At 39.6% G+C, this 23,262-nt stretch overlaps 1 protein-coding gene across 2 annotated transcripts in view; it reads left to right on the forward strand.

Moving 5' to 3' along the window:
* The first annotated feature begins 1,138 nt into the window (after positions 1 to 1,138).
* Ctl2 (Choline transporter-like 2) overlaps positions 1,139 to 23,262 on the forward strand; it is a 127,953-nt gene continuing 105,829 nt past the window's right edge. Inside the window, exon 1 of one of the 2 annotated variants that reach the window (XM_068382888.1) lies at positions 1,139 to 1,414. In XM_068382888.1, coding sequence (XP_068238989.1) covers positions 1,372 to 1,414 — 43 coding nt within the window. In that variant the 5' untranslated portion in view covers positions 1,139 to 1,371. Of the gene's footprint in view, positions 1,415 to 16,933; positions 17,130 to 23,262 lie in introns of those variants that run through there. The other variant, XM_068382894.1, reaches the window with a different exon arrangement.

A 23,262-nucleotide genomic window follows, 5' to 3' on the forward strand; every position in this document is an offset into this window, starting at 1 on the left:
ATAAATTGCACACTGCAAACTTGTTTGTCACCTCGGGTCGAAAACCACTCTCTCTCTCTCTCTCTCTCTCTCTCTCTCTCTCTCTCTCTCTCTCTCTCATAATTGGAGTATCTGTGACCCAGTCCTAATTTCAGCAGAGATGTAAATGTCAAATTACGAAAACACACCTGTTGTATAGTCAAAGCAGGTGTTCTCCACTTTCGTCACTTGACTTGTAGCTTTTCTTCAGTTTTGTGTCCGTCACCTTAGACTTGTGTTTGTGTGTGTGGCAGTGCATATTTCAGGGTAATTCTCTCTCTCTCTCTCTCTCTCTCTCTCTCTCTCTCTCTCTCGTTTCATTTAGTTATTATGACACTAACCTGATCAAAATGGCTGGGTAAATAATGCTCTCTCTCTCTCTCTCTCTCTCTCTCTCTCTCTCTGTTGTTTCATTTAGTTATTATGATGCTAACCTGATCAAAAGGCTGGGTAAATGATGTGCCCCCCCCTCTCTCTCTCTCTCTCTCTCTCTCTCTCTCTCTCATTTTATTTGGTTATTATGACACTAACCTGATCAAAATGGCTGGGTAAATAATGCGCTCTCTCTCTCTCTCTCTCTCTCTCTCTCTCTCTCGTGTTTCATTTAGTTATTATGATACTAACCTGATCATAAGGGCTGGGTAAATAATGTGCCCTCTCTCTCTCTCTCTCTCTCTCTCTCTCTCTCTCTCTCATTTTTATTTGGTTATTATGACACTAACCTGATCAAAATGGCTGGGTAAATAATGCTCTCTCTCTCTCTCTCTCTCTCTCTCTCTCTCTCTCTCCACTTGTTTTTTTCTCTTAATTCTGAAAAGTGCTTTTGACATTATATAGATCCCTTGTTTTACTGTTCTGCCATGTAATATAAATTTAATATTATTAGGGGTTATAATTGCATATACAATCCAAAAATATCTATGGACATTCGTTCAAATCACTATAAGGGGAGACGAACATTATTTTGGCATTAATTGAATTGGCTGGATAATTATTTCTTATCACGTTTATCTTGCGTTAGACGAGATAAGCACCTGACAACTGAACTAAATCAAACAAGATCTGTTGGCGATATTCAGTGAACTGAGTATACTTCATAATCCATGTAGTGCTTCGGTTGAAGTCTATTGGATGTGATAGTGTTCATATAACTGAACTATCAACGGATATGACTAAACTTCTTTCATATTTCTTTTGCTAGTGATATTAAAAGTTAGGTGAAAGGAAATTGAAATATGGAAGTATCAAAAGTTTTGTAAACAAAATAACTAGTGATATTAACAGATCAAGTGGAAGGAAATTGAAAAAAAAAAAATATTCAAAAGTTTAGTAAACAAAATCGAAGCAAAAGTGATGGGTATCATCAGAGCTTCTTCATATGAAGATATTTCGAAAGGTGAGTTTTTTTATAAAGATTTTAAAGGTCGCTCATGAATGGCAGAGGCAAGGGACACTGACATTGCCCTATCAAGCTGGGCAATGTCATAGAGACTGTTTTTTGTTTAAAGGCTTTAAATGACGCTCATGAATTGCAGAAGCATTATGAAGAGAAATAAGTGTATTTTCCTTTTAATTGAATCGGTAGAACTTCAAAAGTTCAAACTTGCAGCAAATGTTTTATGTTGAACAGGCTGACATAAGTCTCTTTTTATAGTTTATATATGAAATTTCTGGTTTAATGTTAATGTTTTTAAGATATTTTTTATTTAATTGTTCATTACTTATATCGTTTATTTATTTCCTTTCCTCACTGGGCTATTTTTTCCTATTGAAGCCCTTGGGCTTATAGCATCCTGCTTTCCCAACTAGGGTTGTAGCTTAGCTAGTTATAATAATAATAATAATAATAATAATAATAATAATAACTTAGGGTCTTTGCTTTACCAATTAAGGTTGTAGATTAGCTAATAATAATAATAATATTAATAATAATAATAATAATAATACTTATGATAGTAATAGTAATGTGTGAGTTCTTCTCATTTATGCTATGATTAAATATATATTTTTTATGATTTTTTCAGGTAAGCTGGATGTGATGGACTAATGTCTTGGAGTAAGTAAAATAATCTTGCTGTTTTTTATTAGAATTGAATAGTCTTCTTAGTGTGTTAAATATATCTTACATTTCTTCGTTCTGCTTAACAATGCTTTCAGGCATTTCTTCGTTGTGCTTAACAATGCTTTCACGCATTTCTTCGTTCTGCTTAACAATGCTTTCAGGCATTTCTTCGTTGTGCTTAACAATGCTTTCACGCATTTCTTCGTTCTGCCTAACAATGCTTTCACGCATTTCTTCGTTCTGCTTAACAATGCTTTCACGCATTTCTTCGTTCTGCTTAACAATGCTTTCACGCATTTCTTCGTTCTGCTTAACAATGCTTCCAGACTTATGAGGTTTTGTCTAATTTTTACATGAAGATAGAAAGGCTGGAATTTGTAAACAGAAATTGGCACTATGGATCTCCTTGTCGTGCGTGTTTGTGTCATTCATACCTTTTTTTTTTTTCTTTTTTTTTGTATATAATTTTCATTTATGTTTTTAATTCATTGCGGAGAGAAAAGATTGTGAAATTGAAGATTGATCATTTTCATTTATAACTTATTGCGAAGAGAAAATTTTGTAATTATGAAATGAAAAATTAATCGTTTTCATTTATGTTTCTAACTCATTGCGAAAAGAAAATTTTGCGATTATGAAATTACTTTCCATCTCAAGATACTATTAGGTTGAAGAAGTTAGAGATTTATTAAGTAACCGTAGAAAATTCATTGTTAAAAATTCCCGTAAAAACGGTAAAAATCCTGGAATAAATGTTGCCAGGCATTTACCGTTTTTAAAAACGGATATATTAACGTAAATGATTGTTATTACGGTCACCAACCCGTAAAAGATAATCACAAAGTAGGGTAAAAATTACGGTCGCCTGTAGTTTACTGAAATACGGCTGAGAACAGTATATTTTTACGGAGAATTTCCGATTAAAATTACTGTTATTTTTAACTGGATTTTTAATTAAAAACATCCTATTTTAAAAGTATCGAATACCGCAAATTACACGAAATGGAAAATATCTGGCTTCATTGTTGTAGCTGACACCGAAACGAGGAAAATTGGAAAATATTAACCTAAAAGAATGATATACAATATATACAATGAAGAAGATGAAGTATTACTTGCTTTGATTTGTGACGGCCGAGAGAAAGGTTATGACTCAAAGGCAGGATGCAATCAACTGAGTCACTTTATTATAGAACACTCTCCTTTATATACAAAACCTCAAGGCAACAGGAATTTTCATGTTCGAGAAACAGACAAAGTTAGAGAGGAAACACGCAGACATGTTTATTCTGGTTCTTTTTAGTGCGAGGGAAGAGCGCAGATACAAGCTTAATATATACAAAATAATTTATGTACGATCGTGTGACACACGGTTGGTACAGGTTCAAAGGAATCGTTTCCTGGACCATGTTCAAAATATAGAAGAGAAGATAAGTCTGGTATTCAAGAAAACTGCTCGAAGTCGTAACGTCCCTGACTGGTGATCGCCAGACTGGGGTTCGAATCCCGCTCAAACTATTTAGTTTCTTTGGTAGCTGCAACCTCACCATCTATGTGGAAGGATGGGGGGTTTGGAGGGGGGCCTATAGGTCTATCTGCTGAGTCATCAGCAGCCATTGCCTGGCCATCCTTGGTCCTAGCTTGGGTGGAGAGGTGTCTTGGGCTGTGATCATATGTATGTATGGTCAGTCTCTAAGGTATTGTCTTACTCGATAGGCCAATGTCACTGTCCTTTGCCCCTGCCATCCATGAGAGGCCTTTAAACCTTGAAGTGGAACTACACACTACTTGTTGAAATGTGATCCTGAAGTTCGGAAGGCTATTCATGATAATAAAAGTTTTATTCCAGCTGTGACCAAGTTGTGGAATGATCTTCCTAATCGGGTGGTTGAATCAGTAGAACTTCAAAAGTTCAAAGTGTGAGCAAATGTTTTTATGTTGACCAGGCGGACATGAGTCCTTTTATAGTTTATTTATGACATATCTGTTTTTGACGTTGTCAATAGTTTATATATGACATGTCTATTTTGACGTTGTTACTGTTTTTAGAATGATATATTGTTAGTTTGTTCCCATCATTTATTTATTTCCTTATGTCCTTTCCTCACTGGGCTATTTTCCCCTATTGGAGCCCTTGGGCTTATAGCATCTTGCTTTTCCAACTAGGGTTGTAGCTTGGCTAATAATAATAATAATAATAATAATAACAATAATAATAATAATGGTGACAAAGTTACGTTGCGATGGTGTACTTATAACAAACGTGATTTTGTATGTCCTGTATAGAGTATGGTTCCCTTACCTGATAAGATAAGGAAAGCAGTCCTTAAAGTAAATGAGCATTAGATCCCTTATATTCAGTCTGACTCATCATCATATCACCTCCTCCTACGCCTATTGATGCAAAGGGCCTCTGTTAGATTTCGCCAGTCGTCCCTATTTTGAGCTTTTAAATCAATACTTCTCCATTCATCATCGCCTAGTTCACGCTTCATAGTTCTCAGCCATGTAGGCCTTGATCTTCCAACTCTTCTAGTTCCGTGTGGAGCCCAGTAGAAAGTTTGGTGAACTAATAGAAAGGATCACCCCTATACTAATCGACTTACATTGGCTGCCGATTAAAGCGAGAATTGAATTTTAAATATGTACAATAACCCACCAAGTTATCAGAACCGGGCGTCCAAAATACTTGAAAGAATTGCTACACATTGCGCAGCCAACAAATCGTATCGACACGAGAATAGTTACAGATGTCTTCAAGCTGTTGGAACCTAGATTTATGTCTACTTTAGGCTCCAGATTCTTTAAATATGCGGCCCTGAGACTATATAGTATATACTAAGCTCCCACGAAACATTCGAATGATTGAAGACATTAAGGCTTTCAAGAAGAAACTGAAGACTTTCTTATTTCATGAGTCTTTTTACAGTGACGATTTAACAGTTAATTAACAATATGTGATATGAAACGTTAATTACTGTGAACGAACAAGGTAAAACGATCGTGAAGGTCCTGTAGAGAGTGGGGTTCCCCTGCTGTATGGGACCGGAAAAGTAGCCATCAAAGTAAGTAATCTCTCTTGGGGAGTGCGACGATCATGCCCAAACCATCTCCATCTACCCCTCACCATGATCTCATCCACATATGGCACTCGAGTAATCTCTCTTATAGTTTCATTTCTCATCTGTATTTCTACCTGATCAAATCAGCAACGAACATTTCGTGTTAGCAATAGGCCACCCTCGTTAAATATCAACAATGATTATTTCATATTGCAGCGGATTTAGTTAACCTTGTTAACTTACTCATATTCTTCGCCTTTTTCTTTGCCCTATTTTATTCTCTTTTTTTCTTCCATATCTTTGTTCTTTTACTTCACTTTAATAACTGGTCATCATAGGTACAGAAACTGTTTCTTTTAGATTTTATACATATACATACACACATGTACGTTCATTACTGTTATATGACTTGCAAAAATACATTAATTTATACGTGCATACACGTTTGATTATTGTCATGAGACTTTTATTTGTGGTATATACAAGCTGATATGTATGCTATATTAATACAGAGGTCGATTGATTTAAAGTCATCTTTCCTCAAATATTTACATGTTGGTACTTTTCCCAGAGGTATGTATATATATATATATATATATAAACAAACAATAATATACGCATATATATAACTTGTATATATACATATGATAAATATATATATATATATATATATATATCTATATATATATATATATATACACATATGTCTCATCTGAATTATGTTAGTTAGCAGATATTTCATAAATCTCCAGATATATTGAACTAGGTTCATTGCATAACCTATTAGAAAACACAAGTTACATCGAAATTCTTTAGTTGGCTTAAGAAAAACATCCACTCTTAATTATTTCCTTAAGAGAAACTCGTAAGGCTAAATCCCGAGGAGAGAGAGAGAGAGAGAGAGAGAGAGAGAGATCGAAGTGGCTTATAATAGCAATTGTTGATTGGCTCTTCCATTGTATAAATGTCGATTATCGGCGATGAAATGTCCGATATAAGGATTTTGGAACCTTCGCGTTTGTCTGTTTGTCTGTCTTCTTATATATATATATATATATATATATACGGATTTTGAGCGAAGCGAAAAATCTATTTTTGGGTGAGATAGCCATGTCGTCCTGATGGAAGTTCCTATAGGGTAGCTTCCTAGGGTATATTACAACTACGGCGATATTCCCAGAGAATTTACCTTAAGGTACCAGAATTCTAACTCCTGGAGCGAGTATCCCTCGTGAAAGGGATATCGCGACATATCAGAGGACGTATTCTAGACACGTCACATGGCAATCTACTACCTAAATAGAGATTCGTCTCGTAGGAGGGAGATTGACGAGATACGAATTCGGGAAGAAAAAGGGGGGAGCCGCTCCCAAGGCCTCCCAATCCCCCGATTCGTATGCGTGCCTGGCGCCAATCCTGGCGCCATCTGTATTCCTTGTAGCGTACACGAGGTGCTACAGATACTGTATGTAGGGAGGGGTCCTACAGCCCTTTCTTAGAAAGGCAAGGGCGTGTCCATCAGGACGACATGGCTATCTCACCCAAAAATAGATTTTTCGCTTCGCTCAAAATCCGTTTTTTGGGCTCAAGCCATGTCGTCCTGATGGAAGTGTACCAGAGCATTACTGTATCTGTGGATTCTCAGAACGTGCCGTACTCCCCGGAGATATTTATTCCCGGTCGACTAGACCTAGAGACCTAAGATGTTACCGTTATACATCTTTTCAACTAACTATAAACTATGTTAGAGCTTCCTGCCCCCTACAGGGAAGAGTCCTACTAGACTCTGGAAAGTCTCGAAGAGTACATATATCTATGTATGAATCTCAGGCAAGCTAATATAGTGGTCTCGCCCTATATTAAGTAAAGCATAGTTTGTATAGAACTACTGCGTCAATATATTGACCAGTCATCCGCACAATACTTGTATTGGACAAAGGTTTATATCCGCATAGGAAGAAACTAATAAAACCGCCCTCGTCCCTTTATGGGACGGAGTCCTCCCATTAGGGGACTTACATAAACCAATGCAACATAGCTTGCAAAACAGAACAATTCTATCAGAATTATCCCAGATAAGATACATAGAATTAAATGCTCAATTATACCAATAAATTGACACAGGTGAAAGAGACGCAAGGTTCTCAAGAACAAGTTTATTGACAGATAATAAACAGACAGGTTAACAACAAATATATATATTTATATAAAAGGGGGTAACCCAAAACTTTAAGCATAAGTATGATAGTAAACAGAACTTGTTTATCTGAAAGAAAAACCATTAAACACCACTTTAATGAGATACCAAGGTATCAAGTCATAAAAAATCTGTATTACAAATCAATCACATTAGCGTTAGAAACGCTTGGCACACATGTCTGAACTTATGCAAGGTTCACCTTTGAAGGAAGGAACAGTCTATATGGGCACTTGGTGCCCTCATTTTAGTTTGTAGTACAGTATGTACCTACACACTCACCCTGGACTTAATCGTCCCAATTAAGACCACTGTTCCTCGCAGAGTTAAACAGTAGGGTTAACTACACGACCCACTGCTACCACAGATCTCTTAAGTTCCTCTACTTGCTTCGCATAGTGGCGAAAGAACACCCTGGAAGATTTCCAGCCCGTGTATGAACGGAGATGTTCAAAATCCATACAATTAAAGAAATTTAGGGATGAGGCAACTTTCCTCGGATCGTGACCTGAGGGTGTACTGTCAGGATCCGCTCTGCGAATAAAATATGTCATTTTCGCTCTGAGTTGATTCAGAGATAAATTTGAGCCTGATGTTTCTCCCCTGAATAGTTGACTACCCTTGAAGTCTGAAGTTCTACGAAGATAGACCTTTAGGCATTCTACTGGACATAGAGATGCATCTTCTTTCAGAGGGCAGATTCTCCAGGGACCCCACCTGTTGGTGGGTAACTCATTCTTGGCGAGAAACGTAGGATCCGGAAACAGGTTCAGCTCCCCCCCATCCAGGAACTGAACACGACCTGCCTCTCTCGAGAGGGCTACGATCTCACTAACCCTGGCCCCGGACGCGAGTGCAAATAGGAAAATAACTTTTTGCGTTAAATCCTTTAACGCACATTCTTCATTGCTCAACAGGGAGGCGAAATGAAGAACTTTGTCTAAAGACCATGAAATGGGCTTTGGAGGTGCTGAAGGTCTGAGCCTAGCGCAGGCTTTCGGAACTTTATTAAAGATCTCGTTACCTAGGTCGATCTGGAAGGCAAATAAAATGGGTCTCATCAAAGCCGATTTACATACTGAAATCGTGTTAGCTGCCAATCCTTGGCCATGGAGGTGGATGAAGAAAGATAAGCAGAAGTCTGTTGAGATCTCCTGCGGATTCTTTGCCTTTACAAAGGCCACCCACTTTCTCCAAGATGACTCATATTGCCTTCTAGTCGATTTGCACTTGTATTCCTCTAGGAAGTCTATGCTAGCTCTCGAAATCCCGAAACGCTTTCTCACCGCTAGGGCGAGAAAATCATGAGCTGCAGGGTCTGGGTTTTCTGTAATGAAGCGCAGACAGTCGACTTCTGGACTCGCTGGGTCAGAACTGGATGTGGTAGCGGCATGAACTTCATCTGTAGTTCCAACGCCAAGGGGAACCACATACTGTTCGCCCACTTGTGGGCCACTATTGCCGCTACCCCCTTGAAGGATCTCAGTTTGTTGAGGACCCTCAACAGAAGGTTGTGAGGAGGGAACAGATAAATCCTGGACCACCTGTTCCAGTCGAGGGACATTGCGTCCACTGCTTCCGCTAAGGGGTCCTCGTACGGGGACACGTACAGGGGCAACTTCTTGTTGTCTTTCGTCGCAAAGAGGTCTATTTGCAGTTCTGGGACTTGATTCAGAATGAAGGAAAATGATCCTGCGTCTAAGGACCATTCCGACTCTATCGGTGTGAACCTGGATAGAGCGTCCGCTGTCACATTGCGGACTCCTTGAAGGTGAACTGCCGACAGGTACCACTTCTTCTTTTCTGCCAATCGGAAAATGGCTAACATCACTTGGTTGAGAGGTGGTGACCTCGACCCTTGTCGATTCAAGCATCTCACAACCACCTCGCTGTCTGTCACCAATCTTATGTGGATCGAGTGACGCGGGGAGACTTTCTTTAAGGTAAGGAGCACTGCCATAGCTTCTAGAAAGTTTATATGAAAGGTCCTGAATAGCTTGGACCAAGTCCCCTGGACTTTTTTCCGATGAGAGTGACCTCCCCATCCCTCCTTTGAGGCGTCTGAGTGAATCGTCATCGACGGGGGAGGTGGCTGAAGAAGAACCGACTTCTTTAGATGTCTGGCTTGGGACCAAGGTCTGAGAAGAGTACGTAGCCGAGGCGGCACTGGTCTTCTCAGGTCTCTTCGCGCGTTTGATGCATACCTTCTCCAAACTCCGGTTGCATCCTTTAGCTGTGCTCTTAGCACTGGGTCTGTCACTGAAGCAAACTGGAGAGAGCCTAGTACCCTCTCCTGTTCGCGTCTTGATATCCTTTTGGAATCTAGAAGTCTCTTGACAGAGCCCGCTATCTCCTTCCTTTTCTTCATTGGGATGGAGAAACTGTGTGACAAAAGGTCCCAGTGGATTCCCAGCCACTGGAACTTTTGGGATGGAGAAAGTCGAGACTTTTTCTTGTTGATCTTGAAGCCTAGGTACTCTAGGAACTGGATCACCTGACTGGAAGCTTGTAAGCATTCGGTCTCGGATGCTGCCCACACCAGCCAGTCGTCCAGGTAGGCTACTACCTGAATTCCCTTTAGGCGTAATTGTTTGAGAGCTGCGCTCGCAAGCTTCGTGAAAATCCTTGGGGCTATGTTTAGCCCGAATGGCATGGCTCTGAAGGCGTACAGTTTCCGTTGTAGCCTGAACCCTAGGTAGGGGGAGAGTCGACGGCTGATTGGGATGTGCCAATAGGCGTCTGACAAGTCTATAGAGACTGAGTATGCCCTCTTGGGCAGTAAGGTCCTTATGTGTTGCAGTGTTAGCATCTTGAATTTGCAATTCACTATGAACTTGTTGAGTGGTGACAAGTCCAGAATGACTCTGAGCTTTTCCGAGTCTTTCTTGGGAACACAAAACAGCCTCCCTTGGAATTTGATGGACTTCACCTTTCGGATCACATTTTTCTCCAACAGTTCTTGAACGTACTCCTCCAAAATGGGGGTGGAGTGTTGGAAAAACCGAAGGCATGGGGGTGGAGTGCTGTACCAGCTCCAACCCAGTCCATTCTTGAGTAGGCTTTGGGCCCAGGGATCGAAGGTCCAGCGATCCCAAAATTTCATTAGTCTCCCTCCTACCGGTATCGTTTCACTTGGACTGCCGTCCTGAGGTCTTGCCTCCCTGACCACGACCACCTCTGAATCCCCTTCCCCTTGAGGGGCGCCTAGACGAGCCTCTGGCTGCTCCTCTAGGCTTTGCACGAAAGGAAGAAGACTGTCCTTCGAACGTTGGGGTGAATGTGGTTGACTGACCTGGCACAGCCTGGGGTACCCACTGAAAAGTAGTCGGGGTTTGTGCCACCATCTGGGGCACTGGAGGCAAAGGCAATTGCAGTTGCTGTTGCTGTCTATAAGGCTTGGCTGGCCGAGACGGTAGCCTAGTCCTCATATTCTTCCTCTTTGGTTGAGGACCCTCATCCGGGGAAGATTTTCTTTTGATAGCCAGGCCCCACTTCTGGAGAAGGTTTCTATTCTCCACGGCGGCCTTATCAACAACCTCTTTGACCACATCGGTAGGGAAAAGGTCTTTTCCCCAAATGTTGGAGGATATTAACTTCCTTGGCTCGTGTCTCACCGAAGCCCCGGTGAACACGAACTCCCTGCAAGCTCTCCTTGCCTTGACGAAGCCATAAAGGTCCTTCGTCACTGTGGCTAGGTGAGACTTAGCCACAACCATGAACATTTCATGGACCTTAGGGTCACTTGCCATCGTCTCAAGAGTAGTCTGATGAGACATTGAGGCAGCCAGTCTTTCTTTTGTCTCGAACTCTCTTCGTAAAAGAAATTCGGACAACTTGGGGAGGTCCTCGCCGAATTGCCGTCCGGCAATATCAGCCTCCAACTTTCCCACTGAGAATGTCAGATGGACATCCTTCCAGTCCTTGTGGTCCATAGGCAGAGCCAGCGACAAGGGTTTACACTCCTCCAGGGAGGGGCAAGGCTTGCCGGCCTCGATTGCCTTTAGGACAGCCGCAAACCCTTTTTGTAAAAAGGGGAAGGCTCTATCAGAAGAGGACACAAAAGAAGGGAGCTTCTTGCTCAATGCTGCTACCTTCGAATTCGAGAAGCCCCTCTCTTTCATCGAGGATGAAAGTAGGGCTTGAGCCTTAGCATGGTCCATAATAATGACCTCTTTCGGCTCTGTCTCCTCCCTTGAAGCTGGTTCTTTTCTCAGCCGGACATAGCAGTCCGGATATGATGCCTTGCTGGGCCAGAATTCTACCTCCTCTAGGAGAACTGAACCCAGCTTATCCGAAATGACGATCTTACCAGTCGTCATTGGCATGTGCTCAGCATACCTCCATGGGTTAGCATCTGAGCATATGGGAAGGTCTTTCACATTGAGCCTTTTCCGGGGCCCATGTGATTCTGCTAGGGACTGCATACGCAGTTCCATTGCAGCCGCCTTCTCCTGATTCTCCTTCTGCATTTGTTGGATCATTCCAACAATCGAAGAGAGGGCCTGTCCCAGTTCTACTGGGAGACCAGCGGATGTTGAGGGGATGGGCTCCGGCATCTGAACCGGAGTAGCCGACACCTCGTCGACCCCATCCTCTGCGACATCCGGGGTTTGAACTTGATCCTGACCTTCTGCCAGGAGGTCTTCTTCCAAACCTTCGTCCACATCAGACATCCTGTCACACAACTGGATGTCTTGCATCGCATCTGCGACTTCCTCGTCCACCTGGACTAGGTCTTGGGGGATCTCCTCTTGAGGCTGGGGAATCACTGCTTCAGCTGATGCCTGGGGAAAAAGATACGCCCTCATCTTCTCACTAGGAAGATAAGGGCCAGAGGTGTTCTTCTTGAAGCCCCTTACCCAAGTACGGAGCTTTTCCCTAGCTATATCCCTTGATTCCGCCGTTCTAGGGGAATCAAAAGCCTCAGTAATCAGGTTAGTGCATACAGTACATACCTGAGGGTCCCAATACTGGAGATCATCCTTGGAGACAGCGCATGCTGCGTGTCTCCTACAACACTCATGTCCGCAGAGGTTCCTGCTACGGACATTGCAGAAAACATTTCCGCACTTCGGAGGGTCCTCCTGTAAAGAGAAAAAATTTCCATGAGTATCAAGTGAACTATGTATCACTAGATATGCATAATATAGCATAACAATTCATAAAGGAAAGACACACACTTGTGTTTTCCTCACAACCCATTGTTGCAGCTTTCCAGATAAAAAATCAAAATTGGTTTATCTCTACTAGAGTAACCAATGCAAGGTTTCCAGAGGAAACAGGTGGAGCTCACACCTAGGCAATGATTTTAAAATCCTGGATAATAGACGGGGAAGACTCTGCTTCCTGTCTGAGGGCAACAACAAAGGGCTGTGCAAGAAAACACAATAGTGTTAGAAGATACAGTGCTGTACCTAAACTTTTACTATAGTTTTCTTCTTACTGTATATGCTATACAGAAGAATACTAGTACAGTATAGGAGGATGTGTGCCGGCCTGCCTTTGCCGGCCGGCACACACCACAATTAGCTTTAAAGTATACTACTTAACAGCTATAGGGCGGCAGCCTTCTGGTTCAAATGCCTGTGCCGGCGGCAGTAGCTGCCGGCCAGCAACAGCCAGTGTTGGCCGGCAATGACTGCCGGCCAGTAACTACACAAGGTAGTACCTAGCTGCCGGCCACACTCTTGGTGACCGGCAGACAAGGACTGACATAAGCCGGCCGGCAAAGGTACAAGACCGATGCCAGCCGGCAGCAAAAGAACCAGAAGACTACACCTGCCCGGCTGTCTGCCTCATAGGCCGGCAGCCGGGACAGGTACAGCACTAGAAGAAAATAGAATGGATGCCGGGATAAGAGTGTACACGACCCCCCAAGCCCGGCAACCGAAAGAGTGCATATAAGGAAGGGGAGAAACTTAATTCAGGCTTCCTTGACCAATGCCGTCCGGCTCTGTCGGCAGGCATGGATGAGGGACCAAGAGAGGTCCGGGCAGCACTCGAAAACATAAGACCCTTGCCGGCCAGCATCTCAGCCGGCCGGCAATGGCCTTAGTCAATTCCATATCCCAACCTATACTAGGTCCAGAAGTAGAATGACGTACAGTACAGTAATACCCCTGCCAGCCAGCTCTGCCGGCCGGCAAGGTACAGTACAGTAATGGCAAGGCCATTACGGAGATAGAGGGGGAAGGGACAAAAGGGTCCTGCCAACCTTGCTTTAGTGACAGATCACCCGCAGCCAAGAACTCTGTCTTAGCCTAAGGGAGATCTAAGGGAAAGGGCCAGCAATACTTGCCAGCTTCCAAAGCACCAAAGCAAGGAAGGCGTTGCTATTCCCAAGGGAAGATTTTATCCTCCCCAAGAACAGCAACAGGACTTAGTCTGGTCGATCACAAAAGGAGGAATCATACTACAGAAACCTTCGATAGTGACCTAAGGGAGCTAAGCTCCCTTTATAAGTGTTGGGTCAGCGAGGGGAACTCTGCCCCAAGCCAGACAACACGGACTCAGACTAAAAAACTCTGTTGTTCTGTCCCTCTTTGAACCAGACTTTGCTGGAACAGGAAGGTACAGTAACACCCTAGTATAGTTTTATCGAAAATAAATTCGGAAAAAACCACTTAGGGATAAGCCCAAGGCTTAAACAGAGGGAAAGGGATTGCATACCTTCTCCGAAGAAAAGAAAGCAACCGGGGAGAATAATAAAGTATACTAAGGCTCCATAAGCAATTAACCTAGGCACCAAGAGAATCGATTACCTAATTCACCGAAACTCTCACGTATACAATCTTGGAAATATTCCACACAGTCTAAAATGTATAAAATATAGCCTAAAGCTTTAATAAACTTTTAATTACACTCGGAAAAACCAAAATCATGCATTAAGTACTAGGACCAAACGACTAGGCTACATGGCCTAGCGTAGGCCAGAATGGCGAATACTTCGCCAAATAATACTAAGCACGAAAGGAAATCCTATGTAAAGCTAAATAGCTAAAATTTATTAAGCAAAACAACCAGGAATGTCACTCTGACTAACTAATTTATACCTAGCGAGTGACAGTGTCCAGGACACCTCTGGTAGGCTACGGCTCTTGTATCAAAGATTAATCCTATTAATCACTCAAAATTTTACCAAGAGCCTACATTTATACATAACAGACACTATACTCAACTTATCCGAGGCCAACGAAGACGGAGAAGCCATGAAAAGCTGAATAAATCCAAGATTTGCGAGAAAAACAGGAAAAAACACCGAGTTGTTAAGCTACGCAAAAAGGAATACAGATGGCGCCAGGATTGGCGCCAGGCACGCATACGAATCGGGGGATTGGGAGGCCTTGGGAGCGGCTCCCCCCTTTTTCTTCCCGAATTCGTATCTCGTCAATCTCCCTCCTACGAGACGAATCTCTATTTAGGTAGTAGATTGCCATGTGACGTGTCTAGAATACGTCCTCTGATATGTCGCGATATCCCTTTCACGAGGGATACTCGCTCCAGGAGTTAGAATTCTGGTACCTTAAGGTAAATTCTCTGGGAATATCGCCGTAGTTGTAATATACCCTAGGAAGCTACCCTATAGGAACTTCCATCAGGACGACATGGCTTGAGCCCAAAAAATATATATATATATATATATATATAAATGTATATATATATATATATATAAGATACTGTGTATATATACGAGTATATATATATATATATATATATATATATATATATGTATTATGTATAGACCTATATACATTATATATATATATATATATATGTATATATATATATATATATGTATGTATGTATATATATTATATATATTATATATATATTATATATCTTCATATGTATATATATATATATATATATAAATACTGTATATATATAAATATACTGTATAATATATAGTATATATATATATATATATATATGTATATATATATATATATATATATTAACCCCCGTCCCTTAACCAATTTATTCATACAAACGTTTATTCAACATGGAAAATGAACTCCTTCATCATTTCCCAATACGAAATGAACGAAGAAATGCAAATGTAAATCACCAAGAGTCAAAAATACCCCCCAAAGAAGCTAAAAACTAAAAACAAGTTAATAACTAGAAGCTAACCGGGAAGAATAATTATCAATAGGGCCGTGAGGGGAGTTATGAATTCGCCGTCCCTCATTGTGAATATCCAAGTGGGTGCATGTTTACGTCGGAACAAAGGCAGAGGTGTTATTACCTGTTCATGTGGGTAGGAATAGAGGGGTCCTTGGGGAGGGGGGGGTTGGATAAGAGCAGGGTGTCCCTTAGCTCGTTTGATCGATAAAGAACCCACTTCCTCAACTCAGCTTTTATTTTTACCCCAAAAGTTGACCTTTTAAAGGTTTAAAGGTCGCTCATGAATGGCAGAGGCAAGGGACAGTGACATTGCCCTAGCAAGCAGGACAATACCCTAGAGACTGACCATATTACATATGATCAGCGCCCAAGCCTCCTCTCCATCCAAGCTAGGACCAGGGAGGGCCAGGCAGTGGCTGCTGATGACTCAGCAAATAGACCTATAGGCTCCCCCAACCCCCCCCCCCCTAATCTTAGCTCACAAGGATGGTAAGGTTGCAGACACTAATGGCACTAACGAGTCTGAGCCGGACTCGAACCCCCGACTGGCAAACACCAGGCAGAGACGTTACCAGTCAGGCCACAGCAACCTAGTTTTCTTTTATATTTACCTCCGCCAACGAAATTGGGAGGAGGTTATGTTTTTTGCCCCTGTTTGTCCGTTTGTTTGTTTTAATGGTTTATATATGAAAGATTTACTTTAATATTGTTACTGCTTTTGAATTATTTCAATTGTTAATTACTTCTCTTGTAGTTTATTTCCTTATTTCCTTTCCTCACTGGGCTATTTTTCATGTTGGACCCCTTAGGCTTATAGAAGTTTGCTTTTCCAACTAGGGTTGTAGCTTGGCTAGTAATAATAATAATAATAATAATAATAATAATAATAATAATAATAATAATAGACTATAGGACACTGAACCCGTTAGTGAATGTATTATTAGTTATTTTCTAAGTAATATTCGTATTTACTTAATTTAGATAACCCTTAAAAAATCATAAAATAGTTCAATCATCTAAAATACAATGTGGAACTCTCCACTACAGTCCGTGTTCCCTATAACAACGTATGGTGGAAGTCAACCAGCACGAACTAGTTTTCGGCTAGTACTTCCCGGTCCCCACTCATAAAAAATATATCTTCGATTAGTAGGAAGAAAACGCGAATGAAGGAGCCTGCCTGGCTTTGGGACACTCACTCTAAGAGGGCTCCTGGGAAGACCATTATTCAACCTCGCTTAGACTCAGGGTTTAACTCGAGCATGGCACAATGCTGCTGCTTTTTACCTTAGATTACCTTAAAACTTTTCCAATATCCTTAAATTTCAAGCTAGTTAAACCGAAATTACCTTTAGAATTACCTTAAATTCATGCAAATTACCTCAAACTAAGGAAATTACCTCAAAAGTTTTAAACCCTGTCGCTTCCCTCAGTACACCTGAGCGCTTGTCCAAGTCTGGAGTTATTGAGGAGTCCGGGGTCAGATTTGCATTGGTTTTGCCTTTGTCTGACGTAATTCCAGTGTGTACTGTGACATTCCCTCTTCAACATGTGCGGGAGAAGGTGTGCTAATGTTTCCTTGGCAAGTGGGGATGACGAAGAAATGACGATTTGTGTGATTGATTGAAGTTCAATGTCATCATGTCGTGGATCGTCCCAGAAGGTAGGTTGGACGCATTTGTTAATTATTATTATTATTATTATTATTATTATTATTATTATTATTATTATTATTATTATTGTTGTTGTTGTTGTTGTACTCGCTGTTATAGATAGCGTCAAGTATTGGCTTAACTTGGGTCTTAGAAATGTTTGCACTGTGAGAGTTATGAGCTCGGGTAACGTTAGATAATATCATCACACGTGTTACTTCGTATCTGTATCGTCTAGATGGCCTAGATCATGTGTGTGTATGCGTTTGGAGTATGTATACACACACACACACACACACATATATATAATATATATATATATTGAAAAGAGAGAGAGAGAGAGAGAGAGAGAGAGAGAGCCACCTCCTCAAGATTTCTCATTCATTTACTACCTACATCAAACCATCTGTGTTGACCTCATGTTTTGTTATCGCACATCTGGCATCTCTTATTTATCCTAACTCCTCTCTTCCGATCGTTTGAATCTCGAGAGACTTTGGCGTCGAAGTGGACTGGCCATTGAGCTAACTTCAGGTGTTCTCTTTAATAGCATTGCGTGTTCATGAATGTCATTATCAAGGTGTGTTACCCCGCATTACTTCGCCAACGATGTTGGAAGGTGGTTATGTTTTACCCCCTATTTGTGTGTTTGTGTGTGTGTGTGTATGTTTGTGAAAGGCTTCCTGTCTACAATTTTAATTGTAGAGTAATGAAACTTGCAGGGGTTAATTGTTATGTAAAAAGCTGGGAATGATTAAATTTTGAAAGGTCAAGGTCAAAGGTCAAGGTCACGGTTAAGCAAAATGGCCAGTACACGTAATCAGCCATAATTTGTGAATAGCTTCTTGGCCACAATTTTAATCGTAGAGTAATAAAACTTGCAGGGATTAACTTTCATATAAAAAGCTGGAAATTATTAAATTTTGAAAGGTCAAGGTCAAATGTCAAGGTAATGGTCAAGCAAAATGTCCAATTCACCTAATCAGCCATAAGTTTGGACATCGTTGTCACAGAAACTTCAAACTTGGTTCATATATGAGTGTATAAAAACTCACGCCCATTGATACATGGTCAAAGGTCAAGGTCGGGCAAAGGGTCGAGAAATAAGCTTCCGCGGCGGAGGTCTGCGCTCTACTGAGTGCCCCTCTAGTTTCTGTTTGATATCGACTAAAATCTGTAATGATATCAGGAGTGAATGTAAAGGGAATTATAATTGTGAGAGATTGCTGGATAATTATTATTATTATTATTATTATTATTATTATTATTATTATTATTATTATTATTAATAGCTAAGCTACAACCCTAGTTGGAAAAAGCAAGATGCTATAAGCCCAAGGGCTCCAACAGGTAAAATAGCTCAGTGAGTAAAGGAAATAAGGAACCAGATAGAATAGTATAGCTGTTAATGAAACTACGGATTTTAGTATTATTGCTGAGACATCAGGTCTGATAATTCTTCCCAACAAAGAAAACGGTCTACAAAGTTCCAATGGTTAGGGAAGAGATGTTTGGGCTGAATTTACCTATGTATAATGATAACGTGTTATTACCCCCACCAAGGAAGTTGGAAGGAGGTTATGTTTTCGCGCCTGTTTGTGTGTGTGTGTGTTTTTGTGAACGCTTCCTGGCCACCAGTTTAATCGTAGAGTAATGAAACTTGCATAGAATAACTTTTATGTAAAAAGCTAAAAATGATTAAATTTTGGAAGGTCAAGGTCAAAGGTCAAGGTCAACGGTCAAGGTCAAAGGTCAAGGTCACGGTCAAGCAAAATGTCCCATTCACGTAATCAGCCATAAGTTTGATCATCGTTGTCACAGAGACTTCAAACTTGATTCATATTTGAGTGCATGAAAATCCACGCAAATTAATACTTGTTAAGGTCATCAACACCGATATCGATTGTTATAAAGAATGATAAAAGGAGATTTAATTTAAAAAACGAAGATGTCCTCATAAAGTTGAATAGGTTCCAGAAGACCTGCTTTTGAAAATCAATCTAAATATACCGCTAATTTGATTATGAAGCTTAACGATTTCATTATCAGCAATTTGTTGTAATACTTTTAGTTATATGATTAGTTAAACAATTTTTTAGAGTAAACCATTATACTAATATATTGGGTCCTATGATTGGCTAGATATACATATTTATATATATATATATATATATATATGTATACATATATATATATATGTATACATATATATATATATATATATATATGTATACATATAGTATATATATATATATATTTATATGTATGTGTGTGTGTGTTTGTTAGCTATTATTTTCTTAGCTGTTACTGTTTTGCTATGTTATATGCTAAACTAATTAATGAGAGAATATAGAATGAAATATATATATATATATATATACATATATATATACATATATATATATATATATACATATATATATACATATATATATATATACATATATATATACATATATATATATATATATATATTTCTATATATATATATATATATATATTTCTGTATATATATATATATATATACATATACATATACATATATATATGTATATATATATATATATATACATATACATATACATATATATATGTATATATATATATATATATATACATATGTGTGTGTGTTTGTTGGCTATTATTTTCTTATCTGTTATTGTTTTGCTACGTTATAAGCTAAATTAATTAATGAGAGAATATAATATTAAATTGGATTTTGTATTATTACGTTTTGGTGTAGCTGACCATAACAGACATCAAGTAGAGTAATGAGAAACTCGATCTTCCTCATTCATGTTTTCCTATACAAAATATTTTTTTTTTTTTTATGATGCGCAGGAATACCGTTTTAGCTCGGAAAAGTTTCCTACTATAGTTCATTTCTTTTAGCGATGCATATTTGCACCGACTCGCGGCAGTGCCTTTTAGCTCGGAAAAGTTTCCTGATCGCTGATTGGTTAGATTTATCTCGTCCAACCAATCAGCGATCCGGAAACTTTCCCGAGCTAAAAGGGCACCGCCTGCGAGTTGATGCAAATATGCATCACTAAAAGAAATGGACTATAGGTGATTGGTTGGACAAAATAGTTCTAACCAATCAGCGGTTAGGAAACTTTTCCGAGCTAAAAGGGCACCGCTGCGAGTCAGTGCAAATGCTCCTTATTAAAAAAAGAATTTATTATAGTTTAGCTTTTCGATGTTATGAAATTAAGACACTCTTGACGGATGTTAATGCTTATGGAGGTGTAGACCCAAATAATACTGTAATGTGGAGGAGACTGATATACCCAGCTAATCAACCACATACAGTTGAATTAAAGGAAATTTCCTTGCTTCAGTAGCAATTTTTCTCATTTAAAATTGGCTTGAATTAATTAGAAAGTTGAAATTTGAGGTTATGTTGTAATATATGATCTTGAAATTTTCATTGTAGATCATAGATATGATTATATATATATATATATATATATAATATTTAAATACATATACATATATATATACTATATATATATATATATATATATAGCCAGACATAGGCTCTTTATTATATAAGGGAGATAGCTGAATTACTCTCTCTACTCTCTCTCTCTCTCTCTCTCTCTTTCTCTCTCTCTCTCTCTCTCTCTCTCTCTCCCCTATTTGCAAACGTAATACGAAATTCCTCTCTTGACATAATCAATTTGAGAGAATGTCTCCAACAATGGATCAGTTAAATCATCGTTTTATTGATATTGCGTGTGCTATAAATACATTCCCATTGCTCTTGAACTTAATTCGATATTTTCAATATTTTACTATCCCTTTTCTTTATTTCCTCTTAATGTTTTATTATTATTTATTTATATTTTTAATTATCATTTACGTGGTACACACACATCTCCTCCTACGCCAAAGGGCCTCGGTTAGATTCGCCAGTCGTCTCCATCTTGAGCTTTTAAATCAACACTTCTCCATTCATCATCTCCTACTTCACGCTTCATAGTCCTCAGCCATGTTGGCCAGATACAGACTCAAATATTATTATATCAATGCAACAAGTTTCTTAACCTCGTATTCTAGATTAATTCAATAGTCCTCAGCCATGTTGGCCAGATACCGACTCAAATATTATTATATCAATGCAACAAGTTTCTTAACCTCGTATTCTAGATTAATTCAATAGTCCTCAGCCATGTAGGCCAGACACAGACACAAAATAATATTATATCAATGCAACAAGTTTCTTAACCTCGTATTCTAGATTAATTCAATTTTGACAATTACCATAAGAAAGCCTATTATAAAGAGACATTTAACTGGATAAAAGAGATGATTGTGAGTTTTGTGTTGTGGTTGAGTACCTGGCCATGTTTGCGAGTAAGAGAGCTGTTCCAGTATTGATCTGTCACGTCTTAAAGGGGGAATTGACACGTGGGTGAAAAGAGACGTGGTTTTCTAACTTTTTTATTGTTTTCATATATACAAATGCGGCCTTTTTTGTATTGTAAGCCAATTCAAAGAAGAAGAATTGTTACAACATGCATTGATAATATCAGCCACTTTGTGTAAAACTTCCAAATTATTTTCTTTAGAAATTATAAATGCGTCTTTTTGTAATGAAGGCCAATATAAAGAATAATTCATTCAAATGCATTGATAATGATACCTACTTTATATGAAATTTCCGGTTTATATTCTTTAGAAATGATGAATACGTCTGGTATGTGATGCAATCCAATGCAAAGAGGAATTCTTACAACATGCATTAATAATGTCAGCCACTTTGTATGAAAATTCCAGGTTATTTTCTTTAGAAATATTAATTCCAATAGAATATTTATATTCTTATGTTTTTCATGCATTTACCTTTGCAGTACATTCTTTTTTATTCGTCTATCTACCCAAAGATTTAAAAAGTCAAAATTGATCGAAATTTTTATATAATTATCTCTTTTTTTCATCCATATTTTTATTAGTGCAAGAATTCGTTCTCAAATTATTACTGGCAAAGATATTCATCCTATATCCCAACATACTAGGTCCATCCCCTCTTCGTTTAGTGTTACCAGATAACCATGAAAAGAGAGAATATTCGTCAACATTTGCTCTTGGAACAAGTAAACAGGTTGTATCGACAGTGGGATATGGTATCACTTTTTGTTGCCATATCAGGTTTCATGTTCCCTCTTATTTGAAGCCCACTTCGAACCATTTTGATATGGGTACGGTTTTGTTCGACAAACATTTTGGTCTGTCGTCTTGAAGGTCCCTAAGATTGCCCCAGCTCTTAGGCAATCTGTGAGTTTTGTTCGACGAACTTCTGCTCTGTCATCTGGAATGTGCCTAAGAGTACCCTCAGCTCTTAGGCAATCTGTGAGTTTTTTTCGACGAACTTCTGCTCTGTCATCCGGAATGTCCCTAAGAGTACCCTCAGCTCTTAGGCAATCTGTGAGTTTTTTTCGACGAACTTCTGCTCTGTCATCTGGAATGTCCCTAAGAGTACCCTCAGCTCTTAGGCAATCTGTGAGTTTTGTCTTAGGCAATCTGTGAGTTTTGTTCGACGAACTTCTGCTCTGTCATCTGGAATGTCCCTAAGAGTACCCTCAGCTCTTAGGCAATCTGTGAGTTTTGTTCGACGAACTTCTGCTCTGTCATCTGGAATGTCCCTAAGAGTACCCTCAGCTCTTAGGCAATCTGTGAGTTTTGTTCGACGAACTTCTGCTCTGTCATCTGGAATGTCCCTAAGAGTACCCTCAGCTCTTAGGCAATCTGTGAGTTTTTTTTTCGACGAACTTCTGCTCTGTCATCTGGAATGTCCCTAAGAGTAGCCCCAGCTCTTAGGCAATCTGTGAGTTTTTTCGACGAACTTCTGCTCTGTCATCTGGAATGTCCCTAAGAGTACCCTCAGCTCTTAGGCAATCTGTGAGTTTTTTTCGACGAACTTCTGCTCTGTCATCTGGAATGTCCCGAGTAGCCCCAGCTCTTAGGCAATCTGTGAGTTTTTTCGACGAACTTCTGCTCTGTCATCTGGAATGTCCCTAAGAGTAGCCCCAGCTCTTAGGCAATCTGTGAGTTTTGTTCGACGAACTTCTGCTCTGTCATCTGGAATGTCACTAAGAGTAGCCCCAGCTCTTAGGCAATCTGTGAGTTTTTTTCGACGAA

The sequence above is a fragment of the Palaemon carinicauda genome, chromosome 11 (genome assembly GCF_036898095.1).
Source record: "Palaemon carinicauda isolate YSFRI2023 chromosome 11, ASM3689809v2, whole genome shotgun sequence".
NCBI classification, from domain to species: domain Eukaryota; kingdom Metazoa; phylum Arthropoda; class Malacostraca; order Decapoda; family Palaemonidae; genus Palaemon; species Palaemon carinicauda.